The sequence below is a fragment of the Dermacentor albipictus genome, chromosome 4 (assembly GCF_038994185.2).
Source record: "Dermacentor albipictus isolate Rhodes 1998 colony chromosome 4, USDA_Dalb.pri_finalv2, whole genome shotgun sequence".
Lineage (NCBI taxonomy): Eukaryota > Metazoa > Arthropoda > Arachnida > Ixodida > Ixodidae > Dermacentor > Dermacentor albipictus.
In genome coordinates this window covers 112,940,454-112,952,796 of record NC_091824.1, presented here as the reverse complement: position 1 = coordinate 112,952,796, position 12,343 = coordinate 112,940,454, and the positions used below count along the sequence as shown (strand labels likewise).

General features: G+C 49.5%; 1 protein-coding gene and 1 long non-coding RNA gene across 5 annotated transcripts in view; one reads left to right on the top strand and one right to left on the bottom strand.

Moving 5' to 3' along the window:
- Positions 1-657: 657 nt before the first annotated feature.
- Positions 658-1,527, bottom strand: LOC139059551 (uncharacterized). Its single transcript, XM_070537979.1, has one exon. It carries the CDS (start codon positions 1,525-1,527, stop codon positions 658-660), a length of 870 nt encoding a protein of 289 aa, XP_070394080.1.
- A 4,763-nt stretch (positions 1,528-6,290) lies between these two features.
- LOC139059268 (uncharacterized) overlaps positions 6,291-12,343 on the top strand; it is a 380,230-nt gene continuing 374,177 nt past the window's right edge. For all 4 annotated transcript variants that reach the window (XR_011514035.1, XR_011514032.1, XR_011514034.1 and 1 more), the window contains exons 1-2: positions 6,291-6,501; positions 7,109-7,302. This is a non-coding gene — a long non-coding RNA (uncharacterized lncRNA). The remainder of the gene's footprint in view (positions 6,502-7,108; positions 7,303-12,343) is intronic.

Sequence of the window (12,343 nt, the reverse complement as noted above, 5' to 3'; positions counted from 1 at the left end):
TTTTATCGCTGCTTCGTCGTCGTCGCCTCCTCCGTGTTCTCCATCGCCTCCGCCGCACTCCTCCCCTCTTCCCCGGAGTTTGTGGGGTGTTGGGCCGTCACTGTCCGAGCCGCGGTGGGTTAGTTCTCGCGCGGCTCGGTGGGCCTTCTCGTTGAGGTTGGGAGGGGCATTCGTGGTTACTTTTCCTATATGTGCTGGGACCCATTTGAGGTATTTGGGTGCGATTTTGCCGTTCTTGAAATCTTCTCCACTGCGGTTCAGGATTTTGGCCGCCTCGGTGGAGACTCAGCCCTTTGTAAAGTTCTTAATAGCCGCCTTGGAGTCGCTGATTATTGTTCTTTCTTGTTGCCGACCGTTGATTACAGCCAGTGCGATTACCGTTACTTCCGCTGTCTCCAACGATCTGGTCCTTACGGAGCCCGCATTCACGGTCTTTCCTTTCGTGCATACGACCGCCATTGCAAAGAGGGAGTTATCTTTGTCCGCGCCGACACCACCACTGTCGTCCCGGTTTCGGGGGTACCGGGCGGTGTCTACGAAGAGCACCCCCGCCCGCGCGCCGTGGTTTTTGAGAAACGTTTTCGTGCGGCATTTTCTTTTCTCGACATTGTTCACAGGGTGCATGTTCTTCGGGATATTTTCTGTGTTTATTGCGGCTCAGACGTCTGGGTGAATCTGCGTCTTAGGGCCGTTCATTCCGTGGTAGTTTATGCCGATCTTTTCCATGATCTCTCTGCCCGCCTTGGTTCTGGAGAGTCGTTCGAGTTGAGCTATCCTCTGTGCTTCCGCGATTTCCCCCAGCGTGTTATGTACCCCGAGTTGTAGTAACCTTTCGTTTCTTGTGTATTGGGGGAGACCCAGTGCCGTTCTGTACGCTTTTCTAATGAGCGCGTCGATCTTGTCTTTCTCAGCCTTGTTCCAGTGGACGAATGCCGCCACGTACGCCACGTGGCTGATCGCTAAGGCCTGAACGAGCCGTACGACGTTTGTTTCTTCAATGCCGCTCCTGTCGCTGGAGACTTTCTGATTTAGCCGAACGGTCGCCGTGACTTTCTTTTCCAGGCGCGTTATAGTTTCCGCGTTTCTCCCCCTGGCTTCGATCCAGAGACGCAGGACTCTGACCTTCTGGACCATGGGTATCTCCGTGCCTTTCCTCTTGGTTAATCTGATTCCAGTTTTATGTAGTTCCGCTACGTCTCTGGACGGTTTGCCTAGCCTCCTGGGGCGGTAGAGCAGCAGTTCCGATTTCTCCGGTGAGCATTCTAGTCCGGTGCCCTCCAGATGATTTTCGATTGCCTCCATCAACTCTTGAAGTCTGTCCTCCATACCGCCCTCGCTTGCGTCCTTCGTGGTCCAAATCGTAATGTCGTCTACATAAACGTTGTGATTAGTGCCTTCTATTCGCTCCAGTATTTCCGATAGCCCGATCATGACGAGGTTGAAGAGCATCGGTGACACGACGGACCCTTGCGGTGTGCCAGCGCTGCCCATGTCCACCTGCATACTCTCCTCCTCGTCCAGCTTCATTCCGGCTGTTATTCCCGCAAGGAAATTTCGGATGTAATTGTACGTTCGTTCGCCCAGGCCGAGTTGCGCGATTCTGTCGAGGATGGCCGCGTGCTTGACTCTGTAGGAGGCCTTCTTTAGATAAGTCCAAGATTGCCCTCAAGCCCCGCCCCGTGGTGTCTATGACTTGCTCCTTGAGTTGTATCATGGCGTCTTGGGTAGAGAGCCCTCTTCTGAAGCCAATAGTGTTGCTGTGGTACAGGTCGTTCGACTCCAGGGAGCCGTTAACTCTACTCAGGCAAGCGTGCTCCATCACTTTACCAACGCAGGAAGTGAGAGAGGTCGGCCGCATGTTCTGTATTTCTAAGGATTTACCCGGCTTGGAGATGAGGATCACGTCGGACCTCTTCCATTCGCCGGGTATCCCGCCGTTCCGCCAGCACTCGTTGATGTTGTCTGTCAAGCGGCTCGTTGCCTGGTCGTCCAGGTTCCGGAACATCTTTTAGGTCACTTTGTAGGGGCCCGGAGCCGACTTGGTCTTGATGGTTTATAGGACCATCTTGATTTCTTGCTGGTAGAAGTCTCTGTCAAGGTCCTCGTTGGGAGAGCCCGAGTAGTCCCGGTGTTCAACGGCTGGATGTCTCTCAAGGTACAGCTTGACGATTTCATCACCCATCTCACGAATGTGTCATTTGTACTTGTTTCTGAGCTTGGTCATTTCCGCCTTCGCCGCTGTCTTCATGCCCGACGGCTCGAGCAGGTGCTTGAGGATCTTCCACGTCTTGCCCGTGTTGATGTTGCCGTCCATGGCGTCGCATACTTCGTCCCAATCCTGATTTCATAACTGGGCGCAGTGTGTTTCGATGCTCTTGTTTAGTTCCGCGATTTTGCGCTTTAGATTTCTATTGTGTTTTTGCCCTTGCAGACGTTTCTGGATGGATTTTTTGGCTTGTACGAGGTGTGCGAGCCTGCTGTCCATCCGCGGAGAGCGACCACCGCGGTCGTCGTCGTCTTCGTGTTCGCGTCGAGCCCCCCAGTCGTCCCACTCCATCTCGGTCATGGCCTTTTCTACGTCTCGTAGCAGTTCCCCGTTCCATTCTTCTATGTTTCTTATGGATCGCTGTTTTTTGACGCCTCTGATTTTGAGGAATTCGTCCCAGTCTACTAGCTGGAACTTATTTTTTATTCCCTTCGTGACGCGGGCCTCTCCTAGGGCTATACTGAGTATCCTGCGATCGCTCCCCAGGTCCTCGAAGGCGTTCTCCCATGCAGGTGATTGTCCCGGCGCTCCTGCATAGCGTTAGGTCTGGTGTGGTGTTCCTATGGGGGCCCGCACCCACTCTAGTGTGTGAGGCCGTCTCGTTGAGAAAGGTTAAGCCGGCCTTTTCTATGAGGCCGGCCAGATCTTTTCCCTTCTTGAACGAGTGTCCATATTCCCACTGCGTGTGTGGAGCGTTGAAGTCATCAAAAATCACGGCAGGACGAGCCCACACCTCGAGAAACTTCTTCTCGCCCAAGCGGAGGCAAGGAATACACGTTTTGACATCTTGAGAACGGAGAGTCAATTGGCTTTATGCAAAAGTAAAAGCAGGTTTTCCGATTGGCTGTGTTTGCGCCCCAGTCGGACAGCCGCTTCGGTTCTAAAAAAGAGCAGGGCGCAATCACCCCCACGGCGAGGCACGGCGGACTGACGGACGGTCGCTACAAGGGCTCTCTCTCTCTCTCTCTCCCCCTGGAATGCCGGAGGCTTTGGTGTAAATGGCGGAAGGAATGAAGACTTAATGTTTAAGATAGGCTGGTTTCACGCGGTCGCACGACACGGCCTCTTCTTTGCCGCGAACGTCAATCTTCAAGGTTTTCTCGGAACGCGAAACCACACGAGAGGGGCCTTCATGGCAAGGAGTCAATGGTGGCTTGATAGAGTCACGCCGTAGTAAGACCTGCGTGGTCGTGTCCATTTTCGGGAAACTAAGCGCAGCCTGCCCGTGGGCGATACGTGGGGGTGTAGGTCGAAGTTGGTCGAGCCAGGTATGTAGCCTCTCTAAATGCTGCGCGGCCGTTTGCGGAGTGCCTTGTTAGGTGCCGAAAAACTGGCCTGGAACGCGGATTGTTGACCCATAAAGCATCTCGGCTGCGCTGACTCCGAGGCCATCCTTGATTGTTGTTCGCAAACCCAGTAGTACTAGGCGTGGCTTTTAAACGTAGTGCTGTCTGTGGAGCGTGGCGATCAATGACGCTTTCAGTTGTCGGTGGAGACGCTCGACCATGCCGTTGCTCTGTGGGTGGTAAGCCGTGCTGTTATGAAGGTGCGTGCCGAGCAGTCTCGCCAGGGCAGGAAAAAGCCAGGTTTGGAATTGTCGGCCTCGGTCAGTAGTTATGCGCAAATGACCACCACGGCGAGGCACGGCGAAGTGACGGGCGGTCGCTACAGTATCATATGCTGCAAGTTTCACTCACTTTCGGTGACCTGCTGTCCGACTTGTTTGAATAGATGTTTGGAAGTAACTTGCGGTCATGGTATCACAGTCACCACGCTACGCATATTGTCATTGACCCCACTCGGTAATTGATGAGGCCGACATTCCGAAGCAGGGCTGCTTCCTCTTTAGAAGCGTTTGTGAAAATTACGGCATCCGGAGTTCGCAGCAAAATGAGGGTCAGTAGCTCCGAGAGATTTGAAAGCGCTGTCTCTTGAGTCTATTCTCAAAATTGCCGAGACGTTTAGTTAGGATGGGCTCTCTGTAGCAAGCAGCACGTGTTACGACGGGATAGGTGAGCGTCAGCTATAGGCGTCTGGCCACGGCCGTCTGGGGTAGAGCAATCGCGCAGTGATGAGACGCCCTCTCTATGTCCATAAATATGCGCCAACTTTGTTCTCGACATCTTTTATAGATCTATATAGAGGTCTATAACTCATAGAGGTCCATAAACGCTTTTCTAGCATCCCAACTGGCAGGGTCATTCTGGGTAAAGTCGGGCTGAATCGAATTCAGCAGGGATAACCACATTACCCGGTGCGATCAAACGCAAGTTGGCAATCAAACCACTACCCAAGAACATCAGAACATGCTTCCGAGGAGACATGACAAAGAGGTGGTCTGCCAGAGCCAAGGCCCTTCATGAAAGGCACCAAAAAGACCAGCACGCCGTGTATGTCGATGCGGCAAAGCAAAATCACCAAAGTTACGCAGTGAGCATCGTGACCGGGGAGGGACGTATGCTCAATGCCGCGACCACAAAACCACCGTCCACTGTGGATGCGGAAGAGACTGCCATTGCTTTGGCAATCCCGAATGCCTCCCTGCAAACCGCCGCATGCGACTCCAAGAGGGCAATCGCTAACTTTTCGAGAGGCAGCATAGGCGTCTGCTCGGCGCGAGTCCTACGGAACTTCACAAACGAAAAGGCTATTGAACTCGTATGGGTCCCTGCGTATTCGTGGAATTAAGGGAATGAGGAAGCGCACTGGGCAGCCCGAGGTCTTATCAACCGGGAGGTGTGCGCCTCAGTCTCGCGTCCTATGGATGAGGCACCGACGATATACCACGAAATAACAAACTACTGCAGGGACAAAAGGCGAATGTACCCGCCTCCAAACGCAAGCCTCACACGAGCACAACCCTCTATTTTGCGTCATAAACCAAATCGTTCCGCAGCCCAGGCTGGCCATAATTAACACCGGGCAATTGAACCGAATATGTGAAAACTGCACAAACAAAATATTGACTACCGAAATTCACATTCTTTGGGGATGCCTGGGTTTACCGCCTCCTAGGTCGCTCCTGCCAGCTCCTTCACAACATGCGTGGGAAGAGCTGCTCAGAACGCCAGATCGAAAACGACAGCAAGCCCTCGTCACCTGGATCGAAAGGGTCGCTCCTCGTTAAGTGTCATTCAAGGAATAGGGGCTGCCAGACCTTACTAAGTAGAATTTTAATAAGGTTGTTACCACCACCTGGTATTGGGCCGAGCTTATATATCCCGCGCTGGGGTATGTGCATGAGGGAAATGGATGTAATTTTCACCGCCGTTGGTAACCGCACTGAACGCTACATGATGACGTCTCATCTTTTGTAATAATACTTTGAAGTTGTAGGCGTGTTTGCTTGAAACTCAACAGAACAAAAGAAAGTGTCACTTCAACACCTTATGGACTAAAGAAAAGACACGAAGGAACGCTGACTCAGCCATCGCTCGCTCATATTACGGAATACTGAGACTATAAAAAATTCCTCAGATATTCTCTAGTTACTCTTCAAATTAGCTTTGGCGCCATCAACCGCTTTAGCTATGCGTCACTTGCGGTCCGCTTCGCCAAGCTCAAACGTTCCAGATAACTGCATCAACTGCATATATTTGATAATCGCTTGTCGCAGACACCATCGAAGCGAAGCACGTCAGTTTTGCTTGCAAAACGGTAAAAAATCCTGGCGGACGACGCACTGTTCAGCTGAAACGGGCCACTGCACTGTCGGCAGTGGAGCCACGGCCATATAGTACCAACGGGAGGCACTATAAATGGGGGGACAGTGGGGCTAGTTTCGGTATTGGCACTAAAGAGTCGCCATGACACTGACAGGCAAAGGAAAATTCAGTAACTTTTGCATATACGGCTGTAACTTGTCAACCTACATAGCAATAAAGTAAAGGGATGCAATTATGTTAGAAATAATATGTGTTTTCGGGTATTTTCTTTTTTAGGCACCCTACATTTTTATTCAGACGCTTCATTTCTTGCGCCAAACGGTGGCGCTTTCTCTCTTATCGCTTCCGCTGCCATTTTGTTCGTCTGCTCCTGCCGCTTTCTATGCACGTTGCCCGTTTTTCTTATATCCTGCGGTTAAAAATTTTATTTCAGTGGCCGCGAACGTTCCGGTAATGTTTGCAAAACCGAGGAAAGGGCACAAGGCGTGCTACGCGGCTGTGTAATGTGGCGACTCGGGGAAGAACACAAGGGCATGTTTATTTTTATTTTCATTTCCCAGAGCGCAGGAGGTAAGCACAATTTTTCTGTAGCCGCTATGAAGAAACAAGCGCTACTCTTATCGAAAAAACTAAAGGATGAAACGAAAGATTTTCCGCGGTTGCTTTGTAGTGAATATCTTTTTGGTTTAGCATGGCGCATTTTTCTATGGTGTTTTTGAAAAACTGAAGCTACTTCTTGACAGTTGTTCATGAGCCGGTAGATGCTAGCTGATGCACAGACAGAAATTTCCCTTCTTTATATGTTAACGGTTGCTCTTCATTATTTCCACGAGTAGAAAACTTGTGGTTCATATTTTCAAAGGTATTTGACTGCTTGCTGCGCAGAAACTGGTTACGCTGGCGAGCTTTCCGGTGACAAGTTTTTTGTTGTCATATTACCACCTTTCAATGTTCATGAACATGGCAGCAGCCTAGAAAGATAAATTGCGTAGCAGCCACGATCTGCGTTTTGAACAACAAAAAGGTTTAGTCGCGCGACGACCGAGGTGCGCGTCACCTTTCAGCCTGTGCTCAGAACGAAAAATTTTTTGTTGCCCCTTCGTACTCTCAACATTCGTTTCACTCTTAGGTGTTAATTCTTTAACCGTGACTACGCGGTACTTCGCCCATTTTTCAGATGCGGCATGTGTCGAAATCACGTTAAATGACAAGACCTGGCAGGGTTGACCTGGGAGCAGACGTAGTGCAACGGCTACCGCTTCTGCTCGGACCACTTCACAAAAAGGGACTTACGCCTACCCGGCCAACACAAGACTTGCGGTCGGCTGTGTAGACTGTGGGAGTGCAGGAGTGGTCCCTGGCTCGATGAAGGTAAGGAAAGCAAGTTATTAGTGTTTGCGAGTCTCTGCTTCGGTAATTCATTATTTTTGACAGGGCACTGCGCAAGTGCCGTGAGCACGACGAGCGCCGTCTTTTCCGCGTCGTCTGCTACGGCGCCGGGTTCCACGTTACGTTACGCAGCGAAATTCGTGTCGCGTGCGCCAAGAAACCGCGTGCTTGTCAGTGTCTCTTTATCGCTTGCTCATCTACGGCGCGCGATACTCCCAAGCATTGGCTAAACTAAGAAGCCGAACGGTTTTCGCCGACGATGAGCGAATTCACGTTCGTAAACGGCCTCGCCTCGCTTGGCGCTGCAGCATACGATACGACGAAGCCAGTTGCCGTGTCCCTCCTACGCGTGGTTGCCACTTGGTAGCAGAAATTCTTCCAGAGCGAAAATTCCAATGCTCATTTGCCCAGCAGCATTAACATACTGAAAGTTATTTTTCCTCCTACGGGCATTTCGCCGAAAAATGAAGCGAACGCTCAATTACCTATTCCTTAACAAGATGAATCAAAATCCTTCATCAATCCATAAAACTAGCTAAAAGAAAAACAAAACTGATGCCTAGTATTCTCTGCCAGCTATTGAGAAACCAGCAGTGCTTAACATGTTACATGGATATATAGCAGCACTAAAACTTGGCATTTGCTTATTAAAGTTTGGAGGCATATTTCTAGTTGACCTCTACCCAAAGGATGACCTCCAGCCGATGGTTAATTTCATAGCATAGCCCTGACACCTGCCCTAAGCTTCAAACCGGTCGCAAAAGGAGCCTGTGTGCTCTTTAAATAAAATGCATAACCTACGCTCAGCGTATTAGGGGAAGGTCTTGGAAACCATTCAAATGAGAATTCTTCTCAGCAGGTTGTGATGCATTGAATGCAGCCGATTTGAGTTGCATTTAAAGGTATTTCTCCTCTACCAATACCTGCCAGAAATACGCGCGTATGCGGACCCCTAAGGTACGCGCTAATTCTGACGTAGCTTGACGACGTTTTTTTTTTCTTCAGATTGCCGACTTGCCCCTTGAGCCCTAAACCGAAGAATATTCACTCCGCAACAAAATAATAATGTTTCGGTTACGTTTTCATTCCGGTCAAAAATATCGTTTTTTTCGTTTTTATTTTCATTTCGTTCCGACGCAATTCTAAGGACACCCCTCCCCCCTTTCCATAAAAAAGATAAACGTCGAAATATATGCTACTCTGAGGAACTGATACATCAAAGACAGCGAAGCTGTATAAGCCGCTCATACTATTCGGAAGTAGCACCGTGAGCAATATGAGCGGGAACACGCGAACGCGTGGCAAATAGCCTCGAAACCGAGTTAACGCGATACGCGGATGGCGCTGTCGAAAACAGAGGGGAGAAGGGACGCTCTTCCGCTAACCGTTTGCACTCCCGCCTCGCTAGCGTTGCTACGAAATGGCAGCTGATTGCGTTTCACCAGCCGCTAGTGATAAGGCGGTTATAGCAAGCAGAGCTTGGCAATGTGTTGGTTATAGTTCTGCGCAGAATACCTCTTCCTCTCTGCGTCACACACCGAACGTCCGGTTGATACTATAGCGCTTGTAACACCTCTCACGCGCAGGAAAAAGTAGATAGACAGACAGACGGACGGACGGACAAAGAACATTAATTGCAAGGTCCTGCAGGAAAAAGCAGTGTTTTTTTTTTACCTGTTTTGCTGTATCCTGGTTCTCGTGAACGGAGAGGAGTTACACGCAGCAGTCAGCTGAAAAGTGTTTATTGGGTGCATGAGACATCGTAACAAGCTCTGCGTGCACATAAAAAAAACACACACACACATTATACAAGCATTAGCTTGCGCTTGCGCGCTTGGTGGGCTAATAACGGGTCATGGCTCTGCCGGTTTGTATGACGGCCCCCATTCTTTCTGGCAGAGACTCGTAGATCGAGAGCCTCGACGAAGGCTGTGTCACCTTGAAGACGTTTCCACTCTTCTTGCATAGCTTCCCACAATTCATCAGCGGTCGCCAAGTCCAAGGAGAGCATGGAAAGGTTAGCTTTCATACGTGCCCAAACATTCTCTATTATGTTCATGTCCACACCCTTCGCGCACCACTCGAGGCGCATTGCCCCTCGTTCATCTAAAAGATCTGTCACGACCTTTGCTGTATGCACAGGAGACAAGTCCCGTTGGAATAAATAGTACCCATCCGTGTGTGAGCCATTCAATGCATATGATATCTTCTCTTGCTCCAGAAATGTGCAATACGCAGCACTCGTATGCCTCCCAGAGATTCTTACAAGGGAACTTAGGCCGCCGCGCGAAATATCCGCCCACACGTTTATTGACATGCGTCCGCTTGCGGCCACCTCCTTGATGTTCTGGGAACAGAAGCGTGTGTTCTTCATGTACCACACTATTTTCTGCTGGTCCCAGCGGTTCGAAAAAGTAGATTCGCTGGAGAAGACATATTTCCAATCCGCCACCCTCCAGCTGCGGTGATCGACAGCGAACTTCTGGCGAGCAGTTTTGTTGGCAGCTGTGAAAACGAGCTTCTGCGCGGCGATGCGTTTTCGGAGAGCGGCTTCACATAACCTTCGCCGTGCATTTTTCAGGTCGAGAGTACTGCGCACGTCCTTCGCACTTTGAAATGGCTTCTCATTGACTGCAGCAACAATTTGTAGGTCTTGGTCCATCGATATGACTCGGGGTCGCCTCTTGTGCGGCGCGTCCTTATTGCGTCCTTAATCTCGGTATGCTTGGACTATCCTGTTGACGGTCTTCAACTGGCAGCCTGTCGAGGCAGCAATGTGGCGTTGCGCGTTACGTTTCTTTGACAATTCAACGACTTCTTCCCGCTTATGCAGAGGCACTCGCGACGTCGTTAGTCGCTGAAACAAGATGACTGCTATGCACGGACAGCCGTGGTCTACTTTATAAACATATTCCACGAAAAAAAAAAAAACAGGCGTATCAATGCTCAGCCAACACCACCTAGATATAAGCAATTCCTGTGTTTTCCCGGCAGGCTATACGTTAAGACCAATCCCTCAGAAGTTACGTAGCCTGTTGGGTCATCGGATGTGACTGCGCTCGCTGATATGAACTCATATGACCTCGATGTCCTCCTCACCCGCCGCTCAGTACAGGGTGGAGACAATCACATCGTCTGTCCGCCATTCTCATGCCCGCTTCGAGGGAAGCCTTTCCCTGGGCGCGGGTTCGGGTTCGGGCTCACGCTTTTCGGTTTGGTCCAAGTTTGGAACTGGTTCATAGGGGTTCAAAGCGGTTCGAAGAAAAAACTAAGAACTTCAGAGAATGTGCAAAAAAAAAAGATACATTCACATACCTCCGGCTGAACAACGTGCAATGCCGCCTTTTGGAGAAACATGCAAGTTTTCTTGGGCACTTACTAGCTACGTAAAACTACCGTATGTAGACCGTATATTATCGCATGGATGCTCATTTGAAAAAAAAAAATTAAAAGAACGATGCGCTATGCGCAATTGTATCTGGCGATAAGAATTTGTATGTTCAGTGAGCTTCGTGGCTCACTGTGCGCTCTTGCGATGCAGCACTGAATTACCCTTCCCTCCAATTTTCACCCGCTCTCATTGTCCATACTATACAAAATAAAGTAAAATGCCTATTCTACTGTATATGTTAACTGCTCATATTTTGCGTGTCCATATTTTATAGAAACGATGCGCCAACTTAAAGAGAGAACGCGATATCATTGTAAAACGGGCTGCTGAACTAGTTGGTACATATATAAGTTCATAGTTAAAAAACGAACACGAGAACAGAAAGAATGAGAGGCGACTGAATCGATGCTCAACACGCGAAATTTTTTTTTCACACAAAACGACGGTAGGAAAGGAAGAGAGCTGGACCCGCGCTCTACCTTTACTGCCGTTATTTTTGTGACTGCAAAATCTTAATTTTTCTTACGCACTAGAACATGCCTGGCGTACAAAGAGGCAACGAAGTATAACTGGAGTCCTCAGTCCTGTCAAGACCCAAATAACGTCTTGGTTACATTTGCAGAACGGCTTCATTCACTATGCCAGCAACATGAGTTTATACTTGCATTGCGACTTACCTCATAGCTGTAGCCATATTGTAGTGACGCATGTCCATTAAAATGGGGCAGAGAGCATAGTTTATTTTGTTCTTGAACATTCAATATATCCAGACATGTAGCTTATTATATTGAAGCTTCTATTTAATTTCTCCGAACTTGGAGTTGAAGCCCCGACAATTCTATTGTAGAATCCCATTCTGTGACAGCTGCTGCACGGAACTAGCCCCGATGCGGGCAATCCTGAATCATTAACGTTAGCTGCGCAAGCTAATCTAATACCAGTGTCACATGGCAAATTCCGATCGCAATCGAGACCTATCCGGATCGAATTTCTCGACCGCGATTGGGTCCCTCTAATAGCTTGCGCAAAGGAGCCAATAGCGGTTGATAATTTTGATCCGGATCGGGCTTGATCGCCGTCGAACGTGCGCTGTGTGACAGCCTTACAACACTGCTGCGCAAGTAGCGTGGTTCACCTGTTGTGCCGGACGGTATGCAGGTGAAATTGTAGCATTCGCACAATATGAGGCGTTAATTGTTGTCCTGTTTATTGACGTTGCAAAGCTACTAACTGCTTATGTTGGCGAAGGCACAACAACTTTATATTGAGCTGGGCGTTTTCCGGAGCAAACGTGTCCAAATTTATCGTGTGTTGTACACTTTGAAATGGTCGTTAGCTCCTTCTGGACCAATTATTTCTGTACGAAATATCTCACATCGAGAAAAATAAACAACAAAAACTTGGACGACGTTTAAGCTTCGCCTTGAAGAGTGGAACGCGATAGCATTAAAGGATCCCTGACTGCTTCTCACGCCTCCCGGCAACTACAGCTTTTGTAACCGTAATATTTACCGGGAAACGCTGGCGGTGAACGCTATGCGCGAAGGCGAGCTTTCTGGTAGAAACGTGACCTCTTGCGTGGGCCACGCTGCGGCAGAGGCAAGCGCCATCTGTAGGTGTTGCAAGGAACTG